Source organism: Cygnus atratus, chromosome 6 (genome assembly GCF_013377495.2).
Source record: "Cygnus atratus isolate AKBS03 ecotype Queensland, Australia chromosome 6, CAtr_DNAZoo_HiC_assembly, whole genome shotgun sequence".
Classification (NCBI taxonomy): Eukaryota; Metazoa; Chordata; class Aves; order Anseriformes; family Anatidae; genus Cygnus; species Cygnus atratus.
The window spans coordinates 33,445,987-33,471,776 of record NC_066367.1 but is presented as its reverse complement, the minus strand read 5'-3'; the positions used below and the strand labels follow the sequence as shown (position 1 = coordinate 33,471,776).

Genomic DNA, 25,790 nt, shown 5'->3' with positions numbered 1-25,790 from the left:
CATACCCCAAAGAGACAAAAAAATGCAACTGTATCAAGTACTTTTAAAAGCCTAAAATACAGCGCCTTGAAAGTTGACATGTATTATCTTATTTAAGGGGATGTGGCACCACATTTCTTCGTCAAACTCACCCTGGGGAGAAGTAAATATCTGAAAGTGGTGATACAAGGACATATGAACTTAAGTTAACCTGTGCTACTGGCCAAACTGATGGCACCTTTCAACTCAATTAAACACCAAACACACACAATATTTAGGTTTTCTATCCAGGGCTATACCTAATGCGGTTCACCTACAATGTCCAGTTAGTTTGAAACGGTTACAAACAGATTTTAAGCAGGTAGTATAAAGACTTCTGTAAGGCATCTATACTGAAACATAAGCAATGAAAACTTAATACAACTTGACAGAAGGAAGAAAAAAAGCATACGACAGAATTATGTTTCAGACAAGAAATATGATTAATTCCTGTTGTGTGTGCACACGTACAGAAATAAAGAAAAATCACAGAACCAAATCAATAGATTCAAGTAATTCACTTCTCCCAAGGCTGGAAAACCCTTAACAAACCAACCTGGCACACTGCACACCCCTCAGAATTACTGACATTTAGCCATACCCATTTTTGTTCAGGAGAAAAGCTGCAGTTGATCTTTATAGCAATTTACAGCTTTGTAAAATAAAAAGTAGCAGTGAGTAATGCAGTTTCAAGTGCTACATTCTTACTACATTCTTGAGCTTCCAATGTTTAGGGCACAACAAGTCTTTATGTTATCTTTATCACTGGGGCCTTTTTTTTTTTTTAAATTACAGAATACAAACCGGGAATTGCAGATTTCCTACAAAATACTCAAACGCTGGAGACCACTGTATTTATTGTTTAAAAAAATAATAATACCCTTTCTTTTAAATCAGCCTTGAGGCGATAACATTATCACTTGTAACAAAAGCAAGACTGTCAAAGAAAACACGTTTCCAGTGCTGTTTCCTTCTCCTGAGCGGCAAATTGTCTGAAGAAAACCTTCTGAAAAATAATTTAATTTCACTATTTTATTTTTGTTGCTTTCACTTCCACAGTAAAGATGCGTTTCTAACCCAACGTTTATGAAAAATGAAAAATACCGCACTGTAAGACTGCCGTCATCATGCCTTCTGCTTAGCATTCAGGCAAGAAACATGTGTGACATGCAGCGCAGCACAGAAGTCGAGGCGGAGAGCAATCCCGTTGCAGATTGCTAGCTGATGCCTCATGGCAAAAAAAGGCTAATCCCAAACACTCTGTAGAAAGTAAATAAAAAAGAACAAAAACCTATATTCCTTAGCTGCATTAGGGTCAGATCTCTGTCATATCAGGCTGTTGGAAGAAGGGCACGATTATTAAAAGCCAACAAAGCCACCCAAAAGCCACCGCGCTTCTGCAGACCGCGCTGCCCACCAGGCGCCCCGGGGGCAGCACCCATGCCCCCTCCCGCATTGACTCCCCACCACCTTCCTCCTCCGGCTGTCCGCAGGGACCACGAGGCGAGCGGCACCCGAGGGCACCTCAGGCACACCTCAGAGCGCCCCTCACCGCAGCCTCAGCCCCGGGCACGAAACCGCCTCAATTCACCTCAGCCTCAGCGCCGCGCTCCCCTCATGTTCTCCTCTCCTTCCCGTACGAAGCGAAACCACTCTCCGGCGCTGCAACCCCAAATTAAAACGTTACTCAGAGCGGGCTGAGGCACACTGCCTCCCCTCAGCACCCTCCGCGCACAAGGGGCACCCCCGAGGCCGCCCCCCGCTCCCTCCCTCAGGCACCCCCCGGCCGTGAGGGCGGCGGGCAGGTGCGCGCAGCCCGCCCCAACGGCCGCGCCCCTCCCCCGCCCGCCCCAACGGCCGCGCTTCCCCCCCCCCGCAACGTGGGCGCGTCCGCTCCCCCCCCCCCCCCCCACTCTTTTCCCTTCTCCTCAGCGCAGCGCAGCGCGCGCGCGGCCCGGCCGCGACCACTCGGCCCGTGGGGGAGCCTCCTCCCTCCCTCAGGGAGCCCCCCTCCGTCGGCGGGCCGCTTACCGCGGCGGGTGCCCTCCCTCAGCGGGGCGCTCCCCGCGGCGGCAGCGGGCTCACGCACGAGGGGCGCTTAACGCCATCGCCAGCCCCGCCAGCCGCCTGGGTTCCTCCTGCTGCCGCGGCGGGGAGAAAGGCCCGCCCCCCCGCCTGAGCGCCGCCCAATGGCCGCGCCGGACGTCTTTGAGTAACGGGCCCGCTGACTAATCAGCCGCGCGGCGCCCGCCTCCCGAGCCGCCGGACAGCGGCGCTGCTCAGCGCTGAGGCGGGCGCGAGCTCGCCCAGAAGACGGCGGCCAATCAGCGGGCGCCGTCGCTTTGACGGACAGCCGCGACCACCACTAGGAACCTCGCTCAGGCGCGGAGACCCGCAGCGCAGCGCCCTCCCCCTCTCTCCCGCATCCCGGGCGGCGATAGCCCCTCCCCGTTTCCGCAGCCTTCCGCGAGCCGCAGCGGCCCCGCAAAGGCATGCTGGGAGATGTAGTCCCTCACCCCCCCCTCCCGCCCTTTGCGGAGCGTGCGCGCTCCCGGCTCGCGTCACCTCCGGCCGGCGGCGGTTTGAGCTGGGAGCCCGCGAAGGGCGCGAGGAGCCCGTGAGTGGGGGGGAGGGGAGGGGCGGGGGCGCTGTGGTGGGGCCCGATCGTGAGCTGGGGCTGAGCCCCCTCAGGGGTCCCGCCCTGCTCTCGGGCCGGGTTTGGCTCGTAGCGCCCCTAAAGTGCCTTATCCAGGCGGTTCGGGGCGGTTTGCGCTTTGTGTGGTGTTTCCTGACGGGCAGCCCGAGCAGATGAGGGCGGCCGGGGGTGCTCCGTGAGGCGAAGCTGCCCCCCGTGAGGCGAAGCTGCCCTCTATGTTTACAAATGAAGGGTTGCCTCTGAGGAACTGCCACAAGCAGGCTCCAGGAGGTTCCTGGAGTCCATCGAGGACAGCCTCCTCGCCCAGGTGTTAGACAAACCTACCAGAGGTTTGTCACCAGTCTGCAGAGCTCATTAAAGGGGTGAAGATTGGAGGCAGCCTGGGTTGCTGGCAACTCCTTGAGGATATTTTCCTTGGAGCACAAGAGCGCTCTCTTCCCATATGTAATAAATCAAGCAGGGACCGTAGGAAGCCAGCATGGTTGAATAAGGGTCTGCTGGTCAAACTTAGGCAAAGGAAGGAAATGCACAGATGGTGGAAACAGGGCCGTGTGCCCTGGGGAGTACAGAAACACTTTCTGGATGTCCAGGGATGGGATCAGGAAAGCCAAGGCACTGACAGAACAAAATGTGGCGAGGTATGCGAAGAATTAGAAGAAGGGGTTCTACAGGTACATTGGCTGCAAAAGAAAGTCTAGGGAGAGCATAGTGCCTTTGACAAATGAAGTCAAAGAACTGGTAATGACAGATGACAAGGCAGAGGTACTTAACTTCTTTGCCTTGGTCTTCACTGGCAGTCAGGCTTCCCACATCACTCGAGTCCTCTAGGCAGGGGCTGAGGGAGCAGAGTCCCTCCCACTGTAAGTAAAAAACAAGTTCAGGACCTCCTGACACAACAACTGCAAGTCTATGGGCCCTGATGACATGCATTCGAGGGTCCCGAGGGAATCAGCAAGCCCAAGTGCAAGGTGCTGCACGTGGGTCAGGGCAATCCCAGGCATGAACACAGACTGGGAGAAGACCTCCTTGAGAGCATCCCTGCGGAAAGAGGCTTGGCGGTTTTGATGGATGAAAGGCTCGGCGTGAGCCAGCAGTGCGCGTTTGCAGCCCAGAAGGCCAACTGCAGCCTGGGCTGCATCAACAGAGGAGTGGCCAGCAGGTCAGGGAGGTGACTGTCCCCCTCTGCTCCGCCCTTGTGAGGCCCCTCCTGGAGTGCTGTGTCCAAGTCTGGAGCCCCCAGCACAAGAAGGATGTGGGTCTGTTAGAGCGAGTCCAGAGGAGAGCCGCAAAGATGATCAGAGAGCTGGAGCACCTCTCCTATGAAGAAAGGCTGAGAGAGTTGGGCATGTTCAGCCTGGAGAAGAGAAGGCTCCAGGAAAACCTTACTGTGGCCTTTCAATACTTAAAGGGGTCTTTTAAAAAGGATGGAGGACTCTGTACTCATGTAGGTAATGATAGGACAAGGGGGAATGGTCTTAAACTAAAAGAAGATAGATTTAAACTAGACGTTAGGAGGAAATTATTCACTCAGAGGGTGGTGAGGCCCTGGAACAGGTTGCCCAGAGAAGCTGTGGATGCCCCATCCCTGGAGGTGTTCAGGGCCAGGCTGGATGGGGCCTTGGCCAACCTGACCTAGTGGGTGGCATCCCTGCCTATGGCAGGGGGGTTTGGTACTAGGTCATCTTTAAGGTCCCTTCCAACCTGAGCCATTCTATGATAGCAGTCAGCTATCACAAAACTTTAGTGTTTTTGAAGTTCTCATCAGTCACCCAGCCTTCTGATAAAGAAACCAACACCTGCTGCTCTCTCGATTGGGGTCTTCAATGCTCACCCTTCCAGCGGTACAGAGCAAAACAGCAGCAGCAGTGACAGAATTCCAGATTTTTTTGTGTGTGCTCTCCTTTTCTTTTATTAGTATTTATGCTGCTCATTTGCCTTAGTACTTACTTTTCCAAATTATTTATGAATTCACTGAACTCAATAGACGCTGGAGCAGATTCCTTTGAAATATTGCCAATGTCATGTCTGTTACGTATAAAGAGACTGCTTGCTTGCATTTTAAAAATTACATTTTAAAATCATTACTGTATAAATATGCTAATAAAATTTATTCCGTGGTTAATTTTGAAGTCAACTACATCAGCCAGTTTATATGTGCGGTCTTGTAGACCCCCCTTCAAAACAGCCTTTAGTAGACTTGAAAGATAAGATTTGCCTTTACAAAAGATATGTTGACCCCCTGTGTAGAGAAAGACTTATCCTGACGTTCACAAGTTCTGCGTTTCATAATTTTTAATGATTTTATTCCCTATAAATGAATCATGTTGTCATTCCATGGATCTGCGTTATTACTGTTTTGAAAAAGTGTGATCACTTACCACTCCCTAGTCGTGAGATACTAAAGCCATTTTTGATGAATAGCTACTATTTTTAGTAATTCAGCCACTTCAACCTTGAGTTCCTTCAAAACACTTGAAGGAACGCTTGGATTTTCATTTAGTGTTTTTGTGGTTTTGATTTGTTAGTCATGAAGCTTCTGTAGCTGCTGTTTACTCGATGAGCCTCTGAGTGAAAAGCTTGATCCCCACATCTAACCTTTTAGGTCTATTTTATCTAAGAAAACTAAAGTTCCAGACTTCGTGGTCTAGAAATGTGAGAGGGTCGTCAGGATGCATATTACAACATGTTAGGGACACACCAGCAAATGGAAAAAATAACAATTAGAGAAAATGTGTGCACTAATCCTTTCTGTTCTTAGAGCTTCTGAATCTGCAATGGGTAGAACAACAGGCGTGAACTGGCCGTCTTCCTTTCAGTGTACAGCGATGTTTCTGCTACACTGTCTGACTTAAAAATAGGCTTTGGTTTGTTTAAATTATTCGATAAAATTACTATGATGCTGTTCATAATGCATCTGTCTAAAAACAAAATACAAATGACTACCACTACCGAAGTAATTATATACAAGGCATTGATTTTCAGTTTAATTATTACTTTAAAAGATCAATAAAAGGCAATTTGCTGAAATTCATTTGTTTCACTGCCTTGTTTCATCATTGTTCATTTTTATTTTCTGTATGCCCAGCATAAATCTTTCATAGGGTCAATATGCCTTTCGTAGTGTCTTCTGCAGCTTTGGATATCAGAATAGTACTACAGGCAGGAGTATTGGCTGAATGTGGGTTCTTAACACTGCTGGTGTTATTCAGAAACCATGGCAGGGATTTTTAAGTCTTCAGCATATGATTCTTTGTATAATCATTAGGAAGTTCATGTTAACAATAATTGCAATAATTTGTAAATGTGGGGTAGAGCTATAGGACGGTGCTGTTATTACAATAGCATTCACTGCATGTGGATTTCTTTAATTATTTACCTACTCTTTAATTATTCACCATTCATTTCATTATTCACTTAGGGGAAAAAAAACAACAAAGAAAAGCTTGTACACGTTTGGTAGCTAGTGCTTTCTGTGTTGCTGTTGGTACTTAAGATAGAACTGCAAAGTCGGTTTTAACTCATTTAGTGACTGTGATCCAGAAGCATTTTTTAATAGCATTACTACATACCAAAGAATTATATGTGCTTTCTCTCTCTAATTCAGATTTATACATATGAAACTGCATTTTTTATTCAAGGTTTCGGAAGAAGAATCTTGTCATAATCTAATTCAACAGGAGGTTAGTTATGTTAACATTGTCACTCACCACAAGCTGTGTAGCAAGTCGATCGAAAGTGTTCATTTTCTCTGCTTCTGTATAGAAAGGGAAAATCATCACAGAAAGTGAGTCAGAGATGTTGCTCGGTGGTGAATCACGGAGCTGAGCACTGAATGGGTCTGTCGGCCCACCAGTCATCCAGCATACTCGGGTAAGGCTGGCACTACAGGAATGTTGTGTTTGTTTTTGCCAGCAGTCTTGAAGTGCATTCATCAACTTTTAAAGAAAAAAAAATCAGTCTGTGGAAAATACTGTAATAGAACTCTTGAAGTGATTATGATTGATTTCCCAACAGTTAGAGCCGAAACATTTCTGTTTGCTCAACCGAGAGATGAAATGAGTGTTTACCAGAGTTTTACAGCTTCTTGTCTGTGCAATGCATTGCTTAGAGCAAGCTAGAGGGATGCCCTTCTCCATTAAGCAATGTTCAGCAATGGACATCCACAGAAGGGCCTTGATACTGATTGTAGCACTTTTATCCGCTGTTCAGTGTTCCAGGAACCCAAGGTACAAGAATGTCATTTCCTTAAGGATACGAGAGAGATCCCACTTGCAAAAACGGGAAAAAAGCCACGGTGAATAGTGTGATGACAGATGACACCGTATGTCTGTTTTGCAAAAGAAACACAGATTTCCTTTCCCTATAACTGCCACGGAGTTCTCATTGCTGGGTGAATCACTTGTACGCCGCTGGTGATTGACATCAGGTGTTCTAGACCCTTAAGCTGCACCTTTTGGAGGTGAGCTGTTGAAACTATAACCGTACAGAAGGCCTTAAATGAGTATATGTCCATGCACACACAGCTCTGTGACTCCAGTTTGGACCATTGTTCTCATCCATGTCTTTCATGCTTTGTATGTTACGCAAAGGATAACCGATCAGCAAGAATATGGTCCTTAAAAATAGATTCTGTGGTAGCTAGATAATCTGATACAAAATAGAACCAAATCCATAGCAATAGTAAATACAATCCTTAGACCTCAACCTTGAGTGTTGCTTGAAATCTTAAATTCCAATTCAGATGTCCTTGCTTGTTTCCTCCCCCATTCTCCAGCAGAACGACGCATCAAAACAGCTGTGGTTACCCACCACTTCGTTGTAAAGTAAGTGGTAAAAGATGCCCAAGAAAGTACGGACAGAAGTTCCCCAATATTACCAGCATTTTCTTTCCAGCTCTCTAAGTGTGATGTGTTTCTTGATAGGTATGCCTATAATTCATCAGATAACCAAAAAAGCAATTACTCGTTTTCAGTCTGAATGCCATTAGTCTGGCCAGTGGTGCCAGTGACAGGATACACCAAAATCCTCAGTTTTTCAAGGGTTGTGAAACGGTTTAGTGGGTTTACAGAACAATCTGGTCCCTTTTTGTGTACGTCTGTTTACAGACGTTTTTGTCCACAGTACTTCAGTACTACCAGATTTTTTTGCTACAGAAAGGCAAATTCCCAATAACTTCTTTTTGCTGCTCTTTCTAGTCCTCCCTCCTTTTCCTTTTTTCTTGGATCTTTTCCCTTTTTCTTTGGATCGATTTTAAGACGGCCTTGGCTTTTGGACAAGGCAGGACATGGCTGGCTCAGCAGCGGTAGGTGGCTACGGCAGTGGGTCCGTGAGTTCCACTCCTGGATCCCCAGTGGGGTCATGCAGCACCACGGCCAGAGTCTCGCCGCACCATGCCAGGGAGGTCTGGTGGCTTGGGACATCCCACCTCGCCAAATGGAAAGATTTCTCAGGTTTAGTAACGTAACGGCCCTTGGAAGATAGAGGTGTTGGTACAGTTGTGCCAGAACAAAATCCCAAGCTCTTTCAATTTACATTACTTATTAAAGTAGAATCACAGAATCATAGAATATCCCGAGTTGAAAGGGACCCATAAGGATCATTGAGTCCAACTCCTGGCACCGCACAGGTCTACCCAAAAGTTTAGACCGTGTGACTAAGTGCACAGTCCAATCGCTTCTTAAATTCAGACAGGCTTGGTGCAGTGACTACTTCACTGGGGAGCCTGTTCCAGTGTGCAACCACCCTCTCGGTGAAGAACCTCTTCCTGATGTCCAGCCTAAACTTCCCCTGCCTCGGCTTAACACCGTTCCCGCGGGTTACTTGGTTGTGCCGCAGTGCAGTTAGAGCTAGATTCTGTTCACTGAAGAGAATGTAACTTCAATTGGTAGAGTACACATCAAGTTTTGTAGCTAAAAAATCATAAATGGAATTCTTTAGGAAAATAGAGGTGCTGTTCTCTTTCACCGTGGCATGTAATTCCTTTTGAATCAATCTGTTTTCCTTGCCAGTACCCCAGAACATTAGAAGGAAACTACTGCAACCTCTGTTTTGCATAGTCTTGCTTTACTGTGTTGATTACTTGAACCACCTGCATTGTCCTCAGGTCTGGCTTACCATGTAACTAGTCAGCATAAAAACCACATGGTTTAGTCCTGCAGATCTTTGAAGTGAATGGCCATGTAGCTCAGTACATTTCTTACTGTGAATATAATGAATCATTAAATTCACAGGAAGAATCATTCATCATACTCACCAATTCGTATCTGACTTGTTCTGAGTTGTTTCAGAAATATATCAATAGAAAAGAATCCGGGTACCACATGTTCTTATAGAATTTTGTTACAGAGCCTGGTAGTACAATATCTACTGTTGACAATACAAGAGGCATATTTTGCCTGATACTTTGTGTTCCCATCATAATTAAGGTCCCAATCCTCATACAGGCTGTGAATCCAAAATAAGATAATTAGGCAGTGTGGGGTTAAAGACTTTTCCACTATGCTTTGATGTAAAGGTTTGTTCCTTTCCTCGCGTTTAGTTGGTGTACTGCTACTGAGCACTTTTTTTGAAGTTATAAGAGAACAAAAGCTAGGATTTCTTCTCCAACTCTGTTCCCTTGGACAAAAGTGAATTGAGTTCATATTTTTAGTCTGAAGCACATTATGAGAATTGGCATTGATTAATTATATGGTTTAAGATTTTATTTCTGAAGGGAATAAAGTTTCTTTTGTTGTTTTAGGTTTCTTGTGTACACCTAAACAATGCTGGTCAGGTCCACCTGAGATCACTTGTAGCCAAACAAGCGAAAAAATGAAAATGAATCAATTTTAGAAGAAAAGAAAAAAAAAAAGTAATGTGTTTTCAAGGACATTGTTATAAAAGAAAAGTAAAGTGTATTGATAAAACACAATGAAACAAGTCTGATGCCAAGATCTCACCATCTTTCTCTAATGATCTTGGCGACATTTTTGGTGTTGAAGACAGCATTCTTCCTCCACCCCTTTCCTGAACGGTTCTTCTTGCAACTGACTTCTCATGGGCAAAACTCCCTAGCCATACTCACATGTTGCCATGATCTTATTGGCTGTAAAGAGAGGTACAAAGCTCTACTGCCTGTCTCTCATTCTAAACTGAGGCAGGCTGCTGTGTGGCAAGTTGGTTTAGCTCTTTATTTCCATGCTAATACAAATGAAGTTGTGCTACTTCGGAAGTGGGAAGGATGTTTGAAATGTGGGGATGTTTTGGTTGGCTTTTTTTTTTTTTTTGGTGAGGGTTATTTTGCGGAGATTGATGTTCCTTATCAATAAATTCAATGTACATTGAATTACAACAACTTTGTGACTTTGTCCTCCGTAAAAAAAAAGTTACCATGCTTTTGGTTTTTTGACCTTCATTGTTACTAATTAATATGGTGATTCTGGTGGTCTTAATTTGCAATATGTTTTCTGTTAATTAAATTGTCATATGTGACATCTGTGAAAAGCCAAGTGTTCAGTTTTTTTTTTTTGTAAAAACCTGTGTTAGCTTTAAGAAATAGTCAACTGCCTTGTCTGAGCGTTTCCTTTTCGTTTCCACCTAATGCTATTATTATAAGGGTAACTTATTTAGATATCAAGTATTTCAAGTTATCATTATTCTGTGAAGCTTTATTCTGTAATGTGCTGCAGACCTCTCTTTTAAGTTAGATATCTTTTTTGGTTTTGTTTCCCCTAGGCTCAACATGGCTTGTATGTTCCAGGAAACACCTACGCTTGAAGCTTCTTATTCTGAAAATGTTGATGCTAAGCTGTCCTTTCTACCTGAAAGACTGAGAAAGAAACTGCTTCCTTTTCAGGAGAAAGGCATCGTATTTGCACTTCAGAGAAGTGGCAGGTAAAATCCTTATTCTATCATGTGCCAAACAGAATTATTCTAGGTAGCAATAATGAATGGTTACAAAAGCTATGCAAATACAGCAACACTTAGGAGAGTTATATTACAGATTTTTTTTGCAAACTGTAGGATAACATAGCTTATAATGAGGTGTTTCTTCTTCTTCCAGAGGAGGAAGAAATATTTAATAGTGCAAAAGAGGCTTGTAGTATCAAAGATCTCCTCATATAAGAGGAGGTTGCTATCAGCAGGACCATCCTTTTTGTCGTGTTAATGGAGAATTCTTAAAATAAGTTGATTCACATTTGCTTCTGTAGTTCTTAATGGCGTGTTAGAGCTGTTAAGAGAATGACTAACAGATCTTGATGCATCTGTGTGGTATTCTATTTTAAACTTGGTACAATTCTGGTATGTAATCAGGGTGTTCTGGAACTCACTGAGCTGCAACAGCAGAGCAGAAGACTAGCAGAATGCTCGGTTAGCAAGTGCAGCAACTGATAAAAAAGGCATTCGACAATTAGGTACCTGATAAATCAGAAAAATAGTTTATGCAGCAGAGTCTGTAAATATTTTGCTGAGTAAGAGCATGTTACTGAGTTACAGGGATAACGAAGTGGGAAGGGAAATGCTATTTCTGCTTTATAAATTTTCGAATATCTAGGCAGTTGCAGCCTAAAGTTATGAAACTGCTGTATGCTGTTCTTTTGGAATGTAATGACATCTTAGAGGTCTAGCACAAAAGAAACGGTTTGGGCTTAAGTTGTGAGGAAGGATGAAGTTAGTTTCTGATAACCTCATCATCTTGCTCAATACAAGAGGCTTTGGGCCTAAGAGGGTTGCCTGCTACTGTTTGTGATGCTTTTGTAGGAGATAAGAAATGTGCGTGCCCTTCTCTAAAAATTAAAAATGGGAAAGGAAATGTTTCTCATCAGTCCCTGCAGTTATATGGAACTCCCGATCGAGTCAAATTTTCTCTGAAGTATTTCACTTTAATTCTATTCATCTGGCCAAAAAACTTCAGTAATGGTAATATTTCTGTCTTGTAAGCCATCTATTTTAGGCTGCCAGAGTAGGTAGCAGAGTAGAAAGATGGGTCCAGCCATTCAGGTGCAAGCTTGAATTTAAAGCCTGGGATTTTAAAAGCTTTATGCTGTGTTGTCATTAACTTCTCTGTGACTACCAGTCATGTGAGGTACTTCACTGCTGCCCAGTGTAATTGTGAGGGTAAATGCATGCAGTTTTAATGGATCACTAAAACTTGGACAGAGTAGACGGCAAAGTCTGTATTTGAGTTGAATCTAATAAATTCAAAGCCTTAGGCTACTATATCTCAGTTGATCTGATTCTAGTAAGGAGAAGTGAAGTTTATATCGTGTGTAATAGAGGTGCATTTGTATACACAAACAGTGAAATAACACAAGAATATAAATGTATTTATTGTCTTTGATGTTAATTAGTGTAGGCTAATGGATGTATTTGAAAGTGGCATAAACCTTTGCAGCCTACCATGTAATATACAGGTTCCTCAGGAAACTGTTTAACTGTAAATTTTAATTAAATTTTTCTTTCTTCTTCCTTGAAAAGAAACAATTGCCTGCACTAAGTATGTAGAAAGGTTTGGAATGACCGTCAAAGAGGGAATGAGACTGTTTTAATTACGATTAAGGGCTTTGCTTTTTTTGTTTTCTTGAAGCCTGTCATTAACAAAAGATTGAGTAATATGGCACTGATGTTTTTACTATGAAATGGGTATGAATGTATTTTCGTCACGAGTGCAAGAAATCTCATTCACTGGCATGGCATGGCAAGTTCTATCCAGTAGCTGGGTCAAACTGAGGAACAGTATGCATGCTCCCAGCCAGCCTCTGTATAAAGTGAAATGTGTTATGTCAAACTTTCCTGAGCAGTATTTTTTAAAAATCTGTCTTTTGCTCAGGCAGATCTAATTTTTTTTTTTAGTCCCAAAACAGAACAAGAGCCTGTGTTGCTGCTTGTAGCTGAATTTTCTTATTAGTGTGTCAGCCCTTGGCTCACACAAATCTCTCCCTTTTGTGTACTCCTTAATGATTTAAGCCTTCTTTCACTATTTCCATCGGTATATTTTAGCAAGGTCTGGTGCTTTTCCATAGAAGTGTCTTTTCTAATTTTAAAAATATATAAACCTAGGACTTGAAGTAAGCAATATGTGCATCTGGGCTCGTCTTTCTTCTCTCGCTCGGGCTGTGCGCTCCCTGTGCAGACATCACTTAATGCATGCTTTGCTCTAGGGGCAGGAAACTGGTGTAGAGAAAGTGCTCTACTGCTGGCTGTAGACATTCAGTTCGTGTTATCTTAGGTTAGACAAGCTCCCAGCATGAAAGAGGGACTTATTAGAACAAAAAAAAATATGATCTTGGATGAAATGCACACTCTGAGACACTAATGGGGCAGGGATTAACCTATTAATTCCCCCATAGTTTCCCTAACGATAAGATAAATATGCTGTTATGATTTGTGCTTTTGATTCGATGGTAAAAGGGAAGCAGGAGAAGAAGCAGACAGATCCTGTTTTTTTTTTTTTTAGTAAATTTTTCAGTAAATGCTCCAAAAGCTTTGTCTAGAGCAACACATGCTGCCTAAAGTTTTTCTAGGAAATAATAAAAATACAGTAATTATAGAGCCTACAAGACCGTATAGTTCAAAATATGGTAAGATACCTTTTAGCTGACAGAAATGCCTTAAGAAGCCATAGAGTTACTTATCTTCATTCCTTACTAGAGATTGTTCTTCAGAAGTGCATTTGGGAAGAGGTACCTAGGGATGGAAATCTTTATTCATAACCTGAAACATTAATGTGTAGAAAAGAAATATTCAATGTGCATGCAAATTCCATACCTGAAAGCTATTTTATTTGTTCTTTTCTTCCAGGGAAGCTAGCTTACTTTTAAAACATCATAAATATATATTTATGTATGTTATTTACTTTAATTATAGACAGCTCACTCACCTAAATATACTGTAAAAGTTAGAAGCTTGCTATTATTTTAGAGTTATGTCTCTTGCTGCTAACATGTACAAACCATATTGCTGAATACTTTACCAAGTTTTATAATAAAAATTGCTAGCATGTGATTTGCAAACATCATTTTTAGCATTACTTGCCTTGTTGACGATATCTGAAGAAGATGCCTTCGGACATACAGATTTTTTTTCCTAGAAACGTTGGCAGAACAATGTGTTTAAGCTATCTTGCTTGTGGATGAGAAAGAAGAGTTGTTTACCACGTATGAAATAAGCTTTTCTGTTGTTACTGCATGCTCAAACAGTTTAACTAGGATAGTCTAGTTCCCTGTTGTGCTTTTTTCTCCCTTTGTTGTATATGGTTCAATGGGTACAAGTGCATTACCATTGTAACTCCTTTTGTCTGACAGGTAATATTTTTTAAAATAAAAGTTTTTATAGATATTGAAATGCTTATTGATACTTTCGCTAATACCTATATTTTATTCCAGTTGTGATTCATAGATAATTTTTGCTTTTTAATGCTGCCTGTAAAAGTTTTAGAGGTAATATGTTAACTTGTGTGTTCTAAAGCATGTGATATTTAGTGTCTTATACATGATGGCTTAAAATTATTTGAGTATAGTTACAGTAATAAAGATGCAACATGATATGGGGACTTCATATCTGGCATTAAGAGCTATCTTTTTTAATGAAAAGGTGTTTGTTTCATTAGGCAGGTCATTTAATAATGTAATAAAGATTGTTATATTATTTAATGTTGTTTTGGATAATAGGCTACAGAAAATCATTGTGATAGCAAGTTCATTATAGAACAGTGTCACCTAGTATAATAGCAAGTCAGTTGGCTGCAATTCAAAATAGTATTTTTATTTTCCATTGACTTTGTCTCTGAACTGTACCAATCAACACAGGAGAAGCACTTAGTTAATTCTTCATAAATTAAAATATATTTTTGGCTCAAAAACTTTTATCAGTCTTCATAGAAATTAATTTCTTTCTCCCAGGCTCTCAGAGTAGACCAGAAAAGCAAAGGCTCAAATCAGAATTTTCTCAAGGCTTATGAACAAGGCTAAAAGGTTCTAGCTCCAGTTCCTTACAGGAAAGGTACAGTATATACAGTCTGATGAGGTTTTAGTTGTTGAATTGTAGAAATTATAGCTCTTGGGCAGGAAACAAATAGAAATTTAAAAATTCCTGGTCATGGAATAGCAGTTTGTAGGGTCAGGAATTCCTGATACATGTTATATCGAAATTCTTGGCCAAATTTCTGCACAATTTTGTTTAACTTTCTAGGACAGTAATAAGAAGGGAAGAGAATGCACGGAAATTGAATCTGGATGTGGCAGCATCCAGTAGACTAACATTTTTTTCCCTTGAAATCTCAAATTCTCAGAAGTCCTTATTCTGAATCTGCTGTGTTCTATTTCATTCAACCTGCCAGAACATAAAGCTATAGTCTGTGTGTGTGGTACATTGGTTGGGGGTGGAAGGGTTCCTTTTTATAGAATTCTTCAGAACACGAGGGAGAGGTTAGCTGTGTTCAGGTTTCTTTGTCTAGAATCTGAACAAGGAAGCCTCAATCAGGTTAACTCTTCTCTATCAGCCATTGAGCAGCGTGAAGGGTATCATTTCCGTATGGTTTGAGAGTGTAATGGAGATAAATTCCTAGTTTTTGGAATTTGATATAGTAAGAGAAAACGTTTGGTCTACACTTGTTTCTATGCACGTTTTAATTACTGCTAGAACAGCAGACCCTTCTCTCTTTTAGTTTTGTTTAATTATTTTTCCTTTTAATTCTTAATTTGTATCATTTTTACTGAATTTGATTCTGTATTTTATGTTATCTCTTCTTTCCCCTTCTGTATACTGCCACTGTTGCTTTTTGTTTGGTATTTTTTTTTTACCAGAGCTTTTGCATTGCTTTGCTTTAATCTTTATTACTTTTTGATCCATGATTACTGCCTCATTTGCTTTTTCAGTGCATTTCTTTGCTTCAGTTTCTTATTTTTGTTAGTAGTTATGCATAAAAACTTTGGAGAAGTAAAATATTTTCATCCATTTCCATTTTGAAACACTAAGCTTAGATGCATGTACTTGCGTTAGTGTCTGCATCTGTTTTTTCTGTCCTTTGTTTGAGAGGTCATAGATTGCTCAAGTCCGTATTGTGATTAAATGTGTGGCCAGCTGCTTTTTACTGTTTTCTAAAGCCGTCTCTTTTTCAGCATCAGCTACATGTTTCAAAGTAACACTTATCAAAAATACTTTACAGAGTACTTCTGGACTGTCCTCTAAAAGTACTTCTCAATATTTTTCTTGTGGAAGCTGTGGCATAGTTATTTTCAGTTGAGTTTTGCCTTACAATTTTCCTCTTTTATTATGTCTTCAAAACATGATAGTGTATTAGTGGACTGAAGTTTTTAGTTCCATTTAAGTAAGTTGCATGCAACTTAAATTTTTCTGCCTTTAGGAATTAATGGTTAATGTTTTCATTGCATAAATTAACAGAAGTGGTTGACATGGAGAGTGTGCATTTTATGGAGCTATTTAATCATTCTCAGTATGTTGTACCTGACACTAACATTTGTGGAGAACGTTTTTAAGAAGAATTTTTCTTCAAGTTTTACTTATATTGGGCCACTTGGGTAAGAATAACGTGCTTGAAATCTGAATGAGAGTTTTGACTGCTGAGCGCATAATGAATGTCATTCTTATGTGCTGCAGGTAAGGATGTTGAGTTGGCGTAATTACCAAATACAATATCTGTTAAGGAGTGCAAATGTTGTAGTATCAATTTTGTTGTGAGATTGGAGTTAACCTGATTTCTTGTTGCTAAACTTTTGATTGATTTGATTTTAAGATGGAGAGTTCAGACTTGAACATACAGAGAAGAATTTCCAAAATAGGAAGGGTGAAGATAATCGTCATTTCTTTTGGGAGATCTTACTTTCTCTGCTTTTTTCACGATGACTTTGATAGATGCCACATTAATTAAATTTGCATGTTTCAAAATGAAATTCCTTTCATATTCTTTTTATTTTTTTTGAGTCATGCCTATGAATATCTTTATGAATGTTTCATTTTTATTTTAATTTATACTTGGTGACTTGAAGCATTAAGTGCTGTCAACAACTATCTCTGTTAGCTGTATATCTTCAGATCAGATGGGAATAAGGAGGAAGATTTGAAGAGATTAGTTCTGCAGCTTTTGCAGTGCACATCACTGCAGGCAATGTCACATGGGAGAGCAAATTTTATTGGTAAAGTAATGACAGGTAACTAATTTTCATTGAAAGTCATTAGACTGCATTCTAAGGAAGAGCTACTGTTGATTACATATGTTTCAATCATGCCAATTAATATCTAGGTTAAAGCTTGTAGCCTACATTGTTAGTAGTTGAAATTAGTTGATGTTATTCCAACTGTTGCAATTAACTGACGTCAATTTTTCTTGCAATGAATCAGCTGGTGAACTGATTTGTATCTGAGGGGGCTTATAAGAAAGATGGAGAGAGACTTTTTGCCAGGTCCTCTAGAATCTCTAGGACAAGGGGTAACAGTTTTAAGCTGAAAGAGGGTAGATTTGGGTTAGACCTAAGGATGAAATTCTTTACTCAGAGAGTGGTGAGGCACTGGAACGAGTTGCCCAGAGAAGCTGTGGATTCCCCCTCCCTGGAGGCTGGATGGGGCTTTGAGCAACCTGGTGTGGTGGGAGGTGTCCCTGCCCATAGCAAGGGGGTGGAACTGGATGATTTTTAAGGTCCCTTCCAACCCAAACCATTCTGTGATTCCAAGTCTCTGAGCTTAAACTTCACCATGACCACTTTGATATGTTATTCCACACATCCTTGCCCATGCTTAAATCCTGAAATACGTAGGCTAATGTGCTCTCATAGCTTGCAAATCTTCATAAGCATGGAACATTTTAGGTGTTTTATTCAGTTGTAGGTTGAGGAGTGCTGGAGAAAAGCATGAGACTTGGCACAACCATTCTACTCCATATTCCTTTAGAGAATCAGTAACACTGCGTATAGGGCAATTTGCTGCATCTTACATTAGCTTGAGGGTTGTTTTTTTCATTTAGTTTTTTAAATACGTAGTGTAATTCAAGAGCAAGGGCATCATCTAGCTTAAATCTTCTGGGGCTCTATTTCTGGTGGAACAACCTTGATTATTTTTGCAAGGAAGTCATCTCTCTTTGTTCTAGTTTTAGGACTGTGTGCTGTGATTACTGACACACAAATGTAATGGTTGCTTGCGCAGTTTTATATAAAAATGTACTAAGTTCAGATTCCTTAAATAACCCTTGGTGAAGATGTTAGTGCTAAAGTGTTGGCTTGTGAGTAGGAGGTAAATTATATGTTGTAGCGTTATATAAAACTGACTCACATGAGTAGGTGAGAATCCCAAGAATATCAGGACACCCACACTAGTGAAAGAAAGACGCAAGCTTCCTCTGTACAACATGTTCTAAAGATTACATTAACAAAAACAGCTTTAATTTGTTTGAGTAGTAACAAAATTTTTCAGTGTTTTAAGAAATCAAGTGCTACTGCTTTGAGTGTTTATGTTGGAAAATGCAACTAAAAGTAAAGCATTTTTTTCTGAAAAAGCTACCTGCAGCTCTAACTATACTTTCTGGATAAACAGATGTTGAAAATAAATCAAAAAGTTAAATTATCCCCAGAAGCAAGCAATAAGTATATTGGATTTTTATATCCCCATTAACTTTTAATCCATGATGCATAAGGAGGCAGAACTGTCTAGTTCAGGGAGAATATTATTGCAAAATATTTCTGTAGTTACATAAAACGTGTAGCACCGTGTGACTTACTAGGATTCGTGGTTAAATATATTATCTTTTTAATCTATATAATTTATATAGATTGTAAGGTTAAACCTCACACACATTCCAGTGTGTTGGTAATCAGTATTTTTCCAAGAATGAGATTCAAAATGAGATTTTGTCTTTGCAGAGATACCTTGCTGAAGTAGTCACGATTAATGTAAGAAACTGTAATTGCATTGTTTACTTGGTATATTAAAATATCACCATTTCAGAAGGATGACTTGAATGTAACCCATACACACAGAAATAGAAATGATTTTCATTTAAATGTTCTGCTTCCCCAATCTCATCTGCATTCAGTGTTAAAGATCTGTTTCTCCTTATTCTTTACGAAGCTGGTTCAGTCTTCTTGACATCAATACAACCAGAAGCTTTCCTGTTCATTGTGAGGTTTGAAAAATTATCCCTTCTGTCCTGGCAGAGCTTTCCTGACCAGAGCTTTCTTAGAGGTGGGTTTGGGGTTGCTTCCTTCTCTAAGTGCACTTTTGCTTGGTGCTTGATACCTTTACAAGACTGTTTTGATAGTGTGTGCTAACTCTTGAATATCTGGTTCTGGGGTTCTGATTCATCCAGCTTTGTGTGGTCACTTAAATTACAGCCTTAGATGTTTGTATTCTCTTTTGTGTGGGGATCTACAACAAGGTTTCAGACCTATGTGCATTCGAGGTGAGCCAACGCAATAGGTTTCTTGCTCTTTCTGCTTTGCGTGCATGTTCACTTACAGGATATTTTCTCTTAGTTTTATTTTAAAGCTAATATATCTTGAAGTGAAAGGGTTGTTAAAACCTAGTGGAAATCAGACTGTGTGGTTCCCTTCTGTTTATGAAAATACATGGAAAGCTGTGTCCAAAGCCCACTGCTAACCCTACACCTGTGAAAGGCTCAAGAATATCAGGAAGTTTATAGCAGCATGTGCAGTGCACCACAATGAGATTCTGATGAGATTTTCTGTTAAGAAAAAATAGCAGAATTTCTTCACAAATGGACAGAGATTCAAGTGCTAGCCACAGGATTCACTGAAGAAGGGAAACATTTAGAAATGAAATGGGGAAGAAACAGAGAACTTACCATTGACTGTGATACTTTTTTCATGGTTGGACTTTTTTGCTGATGGGAAATGTAACTGAGGCATGTCAAATGATTTTTCCTGGTTTTCAGAAACTTTTGACCGTGTGGGCTGAGCTTATAACAGGATGTGGAACTGCGTATCATAGCTCTGATTTGTATTCTTGGATAGAGCTATTATTAAGGTGTCATATGAACAGATGGGATATGAATGATGAAGCTCAAATTGGGTAACTACCAGTTGAGAGGAAATGACTAATTGAACTTCAGAGAACAAGAAGTCTGTCTTCTTGCAGTCAAAATATGTGAAACAAAAATACGTATTTGTCCCTTCAGTGTATCTGAAGATCTGTTTCTTCTGCTTTGACAGCATGAAACCTTTATGTTCATGTTGGCAGCTTGTCTGACTGCAGTAATATAGAACATACTGAAGTTTGTTATAAATAGAGGCTGCATATTTTTAAGGTTACGTAAAGCAAAATGTGAAGTATTTCTTTTTACCAGTTTAATGTGACTATTGGATCTTATGAGTTCTGTATGATCTGGGCTATAATGATAGGGAAATTCTGTACGTTTCAAAACTAATTGCTGTGATCATAAACTGGGACACCTGACGATTTCCCTCTCAGTAACATAAGCTATCTTATGTTACTTTAGATTAAAGAACAAATGTTGGACTTCTCTTATGTTCCAACTAGGTTAAGCAAGCATGTTTAAGACTTTTTCTAAAACTGGGAAAACTACAGAGTTTTAATGCTCTGAAGTGCATCAAGTCATAAAGTAACTTGAACATCCCCGGTAACTAAACCAACTAATATTGGTTTTATTAACTTGTACCTGTATCATAAACTCATCGCGTGTATAACGTCAAAACTTGCATCAGTTGTGCTGATAATGTTAGTTAGCTGACCATAAATCAGCAATTTGGAAACTGTAGCACTTCAGGGATTTGGATGTGAATGGTGTGGATCAAAGCAGTGATTCACGTTGCAAACTGTATCATAACAGCGGACCCAACGCATTCAGATACTCTAAATGGAGCGTTAAAAACAATTATGTGCACCTGATTCACACTGGTCTGTGATGTGTCTAGTCAAATGTTTAAATGACTGAAAGGTGTATGGATTGTGAGCATAGGATGAAAATCCAATACAAAGCTATTTCAACATTGGGTGAGAGAAGAAAATTAGTACTTAACTAAATAGCAAATATCACTATTGAGCCACAAGCATTTGCAGCAGAATTCGATAGGTTTGTAAGTGGCAATTACTATACTTTCTCTTCTGATAATACTAACAAAAGCAAAAATACTGTGATTCATAAGCAGTGTGGGTTATGTTCAGGTAACGAAGAGAAAATTTTGGCCTCCAGTGCTGTGCATCTTTCCTCTGCTTAGCAGTTTCCCCACTTCTGCCTTTGATTTTACTGCAGATTACTGCAGAATGGATGGGGGAAAACTATATTTGAGGATTTATTGTTGAGTTATAGTACTTTTTTAAAGAGACTCAGACTTAATAAGGTGTGAGTTGTATGTAGAAGCACCATATCTTTTGTAATTCTGTTAACAGAAACTGTACTGTCATTATGGGAACATAGAATTGGAGGTCACCTGTGTCCTGAAGTTTCTCTGCTGGAAGGATCCACACTGTACTAATTCCTAGCAAAATTTGGGTTCCACCTTGTAATTAATTACTTTTTAGCCCCATGATTCCTTACAGATACTGTTATTAGTGTGATTAAGAACATCATTCTAATTTCTAGCTTAAATGTATCAGTAAGCCAATTATTTTATGTACCAACACTGTTGTACTTTCTACCCATGGAATTTTTCTTCTTCATGGATTTACAGAACAGGGAGGGGAGGAATAAGCGTTCCATTTCAGCTTTTACTTTCAGAGATGAAGAAACTGTTTCTCTTCTGGTGTCTCCTACCATGGTGTCCTGGTTTCAGCTAGAATAGGGTAGCTTTGTTTTCCTTTAATCTTTCTAGTAGATCTTTCTTTCATCTCTTCTGGCTTGAATTTGTCAGAAGACAATGGGATGTGGATGATCAAAATGTTACGCAGTATTCTGGATGGGTGGTATTCATCAATACGTTATATATTGGTGTTTATATTTCTCCATCTCCCCTGAAAGGTGATGATATCTTTATTTAACAAACAAACAACACCAAAAAAGAAACAAACAAAAAAACAAAGATTTTTTTTCCTTTTGTCATTCTAATATCTGTTTATTTTACCCGATGTACATTCATTCTAGGTTTCCATTGAATTCTAATACTTCTCAACTAACGTTGCTTGATTTTGCAGGGCTGTTCAGGAAACTTTATCAATAGCTGCCTAGCAGGAAGAAGTGCACCAGATCCAGCTCTTCCTAATCAGCAGGGTGCTGAGTATTAGAATCACAGCTGGAAATGTGAATAGTGTCAAGAGGCTATGAAAAGGATTGTTAAAAGCAAAACCTAGAGTCAGCCTTACAGTGTAGGAGCTTAGCAAAGTTCAGGTAAAGCTTATTTATGTTGTGAATCAATTTGCATTTTTCAGTAGCCTGGACAAATGTGCACGAGTGACCAGATAAGTTTCCACTAATTAAAATATGGATAATGCTTTGTTAAAAATAATAATGTCCAGTATGCTAGTAAATTATTTTTTTTGAAACACGCTGTGAAAAAATGTTCTCTTTTGGTAGGTGTAGAAATAGATCAGTATACGATAAAATCTAGATTAGCTAGAGAGTGGAAATGTGTCGATAGCAACTTTTCTTATGCTAGAATTTAGAGTATTGATGAGAATTCTAATTGCTGCCGTCCTTAATTCTGTAGCTCTTTTAAGCATATAGGTGTTTCTGTGGAATCTCTTTGTACTTGTGCTGCAGAATCAAGGAAGTTAAAACTATGTTCATCACTTTACCACGTTTACCTTTTAGGAGTGGTTACTAGATGGATAAAAAGATGGCAGTTACTTTGTGCTTCCACTCATTTACCAGCAACAAAACTGAGTTTCTATAAATATTTTAAAGCCAGCACTTTTGTCTCTGCTACATAAGAGGTTTCACTTAAGACATACTAATTTGAAGCTAATGAAAGCAGAAGATTCTATGTGCACAACATGAAAATGATTGAAAACAACAAAACAGGACAACTTCCTGTTGTTCTGCAGATATTCAAGTCACTAAAGTTTAAGTGGCTACAGTAAACTAATGAAAAAAAATGTTTAATGGAAAAAACTGTTCCAGTGGTTGACATATTTTTAAGGCTTTTTATTTTGATTGCTCTTTAGCTTTTAATTGTCAGACCAATTCGTAAATCATTCTGAATTTCTTCATTTTAGCTTGTTACTCTGGAAAAAAAAAAAAAAAAAAGAGTGAAGGTATAAGTAGTTGGTTCACATATGCCAAAAACCAGTACAATAGGATCTTATATATTCTCACTTTGGTTTCTTAAAATATGTGGCTCATGTTAGCATAGATTTATTGTCTCTCTACAGAAGATGCATGTCTAAAGTGATATGATGTACGTTTCATTATTTATACAACTCTACTAAAATATAAGTTGATATGCTGAGAAATACTGTATTTGTCAGTATAGGTTGGCAAGGAACATTTGTGTTCTTGTTCTCTTTAACACAATTCCTTACTAGCAGATGCTCAGATGCAACATACATTTGGATATTGCTGTATTTACATATTTGCTCTGTTATTCTTTAGGATTAAACATACTGTATTGTTGAGGAGTGTTTTAGGTTTATTCTTGCAACGCCTCTGCTCTGTAGCAGATTGGTATACTCATTTTCTTACTCATTTTCTGTATTTGTTTAAGGAGTTTAAAAAATCCTGCAACATTAGGTGGTTGCACATTCCAGCTGATTTCAGGCTTCAAACCGTTTTTAAAAAATTATTAATCTCCTGAAAGCGGTTGGCCTCTTAAAGAATCTGCAGGAAAGATGATTTGTTTTCTAAACTACAGTTGAAGCAATTAACTAAGAATATTACATGGAAAAAAAAATCAAACCTGACATTATTTTAAAATTACAACTGTGTATTAGTTGTCTGCAAATAAATGTCTTCACCTGGCTGCAAATCACAAACATGAAGGCTCCACAGACATGAGTTACCACTAAAAAATATTCTTTTCCTGCCTTTTTGTAAATCTGTGCAGATTTGGTGGTTTTATTTTGTTATGTTTTCTTTCTTTGCTTTTATCAGTCCATCCCTACCAAGTGTGAAGTGAAAAACATCTGAAAATCAGAAAATATATATGGTTAAAGCTGGGGGTGTTGTTGGGGAGTGGGGAGTGTTGTTACAAAGTTATTACACATAGATAGTTATTTATAAAAACTGAAGTTATATAAGATATATTTTGAATTACTCTTATGTTAGTTGAAAGAAAATGTTGAAATTAGTTGACATTGAATCTGTACTGTCAGGTTGAATGAGTAAACGACAGTATACCACATTTCTCAGAATATCAAATTGTTATCCCCCACGTCATGTCTGGAAAGTCCCTCTGTACGTTGTCTGCCCCAGAACCATGCATTTTGGCCCCATGGCAAAAGGTATGTTATTGGCCACGATCATAGCTGACGGTGCTGCTGCAGGCATTAATCGTTAGTGTAAGGTGGCTGGGGTTTGTGCCAAAAAGAGAGCTTCTGTTGTGCTGTTGGGTAGCTGCATGAACTTCCAAGTACCTGACATACAAACACAAAAAAAAGGCAGTTCTGTGCTACTTCAAAAGGTTATCAAAATACAGAATTTTTATATCTTGGTGTGTTAAATTTGGTTATAGATACAGAGACCTGGAAGGCCTCCAATTTTTTCACAGAAGCAACATTTCGTTTGGGTTGCATGGTGCACTGCGTGCATGTCTAGTTATGTGGCATAAGAGTAGGATAAATTTCAGTTTCCTCAGAAGATGCAGGGGGTGGGAATACACGATAAGAAATTCATCCAGAGCAATTCATCAAGACTATTTTGTGTCTATGAGTGAAAGCTCCTGGGGATTAGAAGACAAAAACCAAGGCAGAAGTCTTGTTTTTTTCCCTTGAGTCAGGGGGGAAATAAGCAGAGTGGCCTGCGAAGTCAGTTCCCTTCTAGAGCTTGAAATATGTTTCTGAGACTTGGTGCTTTCCTGTCGGTAAACATAGATAAATCCTCAAGCACAGTGATGGACTGCATACAGCTGTCAATCTATTGCTGCCATTTGTTCAAGCAACACCACCCCGTGCTATATTTGCCAGTGGTTTGACTAAGCCCATGCTGTTTGTGTGGCACTGGTAAGAAATGTTGGGAATTATTCTTCCACTTTGCGTTTTATGAAAATTTGGAAAATCATACAGCGCTTGAAAAGCTTCCCAGATTAGTCAATATCTGGAAGATTCATCTAATTGCCAATTACTTAACTGAAACCCAAGCAGGTATTGCTATTGAACTCTGACATTTCTTCTGAACTTGCAGAAATTTACACTTTGAGCTTATTTTAGATCTTGCTTCTTAACTCCCGGCGTTGATTCTGGTCAGAAAATTCTTTGAAAGCCTATAGTTTTACGCAGTCTGCTGTTGCTACAGGAAAAAAAGTGAATTTAAGTAATCATCTTGCTGCAAGACATATAGGGAGTAGATTTTTTTTTCTACTCCTCTTTATTACGTTCACAGGTTTTGCTTGGAATTTGGCTTCCTCTGAATTTGTTGGTGTGCAAATTTAATGTAGTTATTTCATCTGCTAATTACAAGAGTTAGTACAAACTTTCTTAATTCTTTAGATAATGCTTTCAAATTGGGTAGGCTTTATTGTTGTGGTGTTGTTGGTTTTGTTTGCTTTTTTGTTTTTGTGTTTGGTGCTTTTTCTTGTGGTTGTTGTTGTTATTGTTGTTTGGTTTTATTATTTGGATTTTTTTCCAGCTTGCATAAGCTTATAAAATAGCAGAGGTAAAAGTTTGTGAAATAGCTAAGAGCTCAGTTTGTGAAATAGCTCAGGGCAGATGTTTGGAAAGCTGTGCCATTATCCATTTAATGGAACACCAAAATGTCCACCAAATAATCCCATTTGTCCTTCGTTTAGTCTCAAAAATTTTATGAAGAAACTTCTTCTGTGTGCTAGAAGCTCTTAAGTTCCCTAGATCCTATACGAATTAAGAAATGTAAATATTAAGGCAACTTAAAATACCTATAAGAAATTTATATCAAAGATGGCATTTGATATTTAGAAAATGTAAAGCATTTACTAGTTTTGCCTGTAGACTTGTCATTATTGTCTTTAAATGGAGTAGCATTAACTAAATGATCCAAAATGGAAAAAAATTGAGTTCATTTTCTAATGGATTAGCTAGTACAATT

General features: G+C 39.7%; 2 protein-coding genes across 12 annotated transcripts in view; one reads left to right on the top strand and one right to left on the bottom strand.

The window, feature by feature from the left end:
* Nucleotides 1-2,200, bottom strand: part of R3HDM1 (R3H domain containing 1) — an 81,000-nt gene extending 78,800 nt beyond the window's left edge. For all 11 annotated transcript variants that reach the window (XM_035556026.2, XM_035556024.2, XM_035556029.2 and 8 more), the window contains exons 1-2: nucleotides 2,050-2,200; nucleotides 1,610-1,680 (exon numbers count right to left, since the gene is read on the bottom strand). The gene's annotated coding sequence lies outside the window, so the exon portion shown is untranslated. The remainder of the gene's footprint in view (nucleotides 1-1,609; nucleotides 1,681-2,049) is intronic.
* Nucleotides 2,201-2,576: 376 nt separating this feature from the next.
* ZRANB3 (zinc finger RANBP2-type containing 3) overlaps nucleotides 2,577-25,790 on the top strand; it is a 50,009-nt gene continuing 26,795 nt past the window's right edge. The window contains exons 1-2 of the mRNA XM_035556155.2: nucleotides 2,577-2,635; nucleotides 10,388-10,546. Of these exons, the coding sequence (XP_035412048.1) occupies nucleotides 10,395-10,546 (152 nt within the window). The 5' untranslated portion in view covers nucleotides 2,577-2,635; nucleotides 10,388-10,394. The remainder of the gene's footprint in view (nucleotides 2,636-10,387; nucleotides 10,547-25,790) is intronic.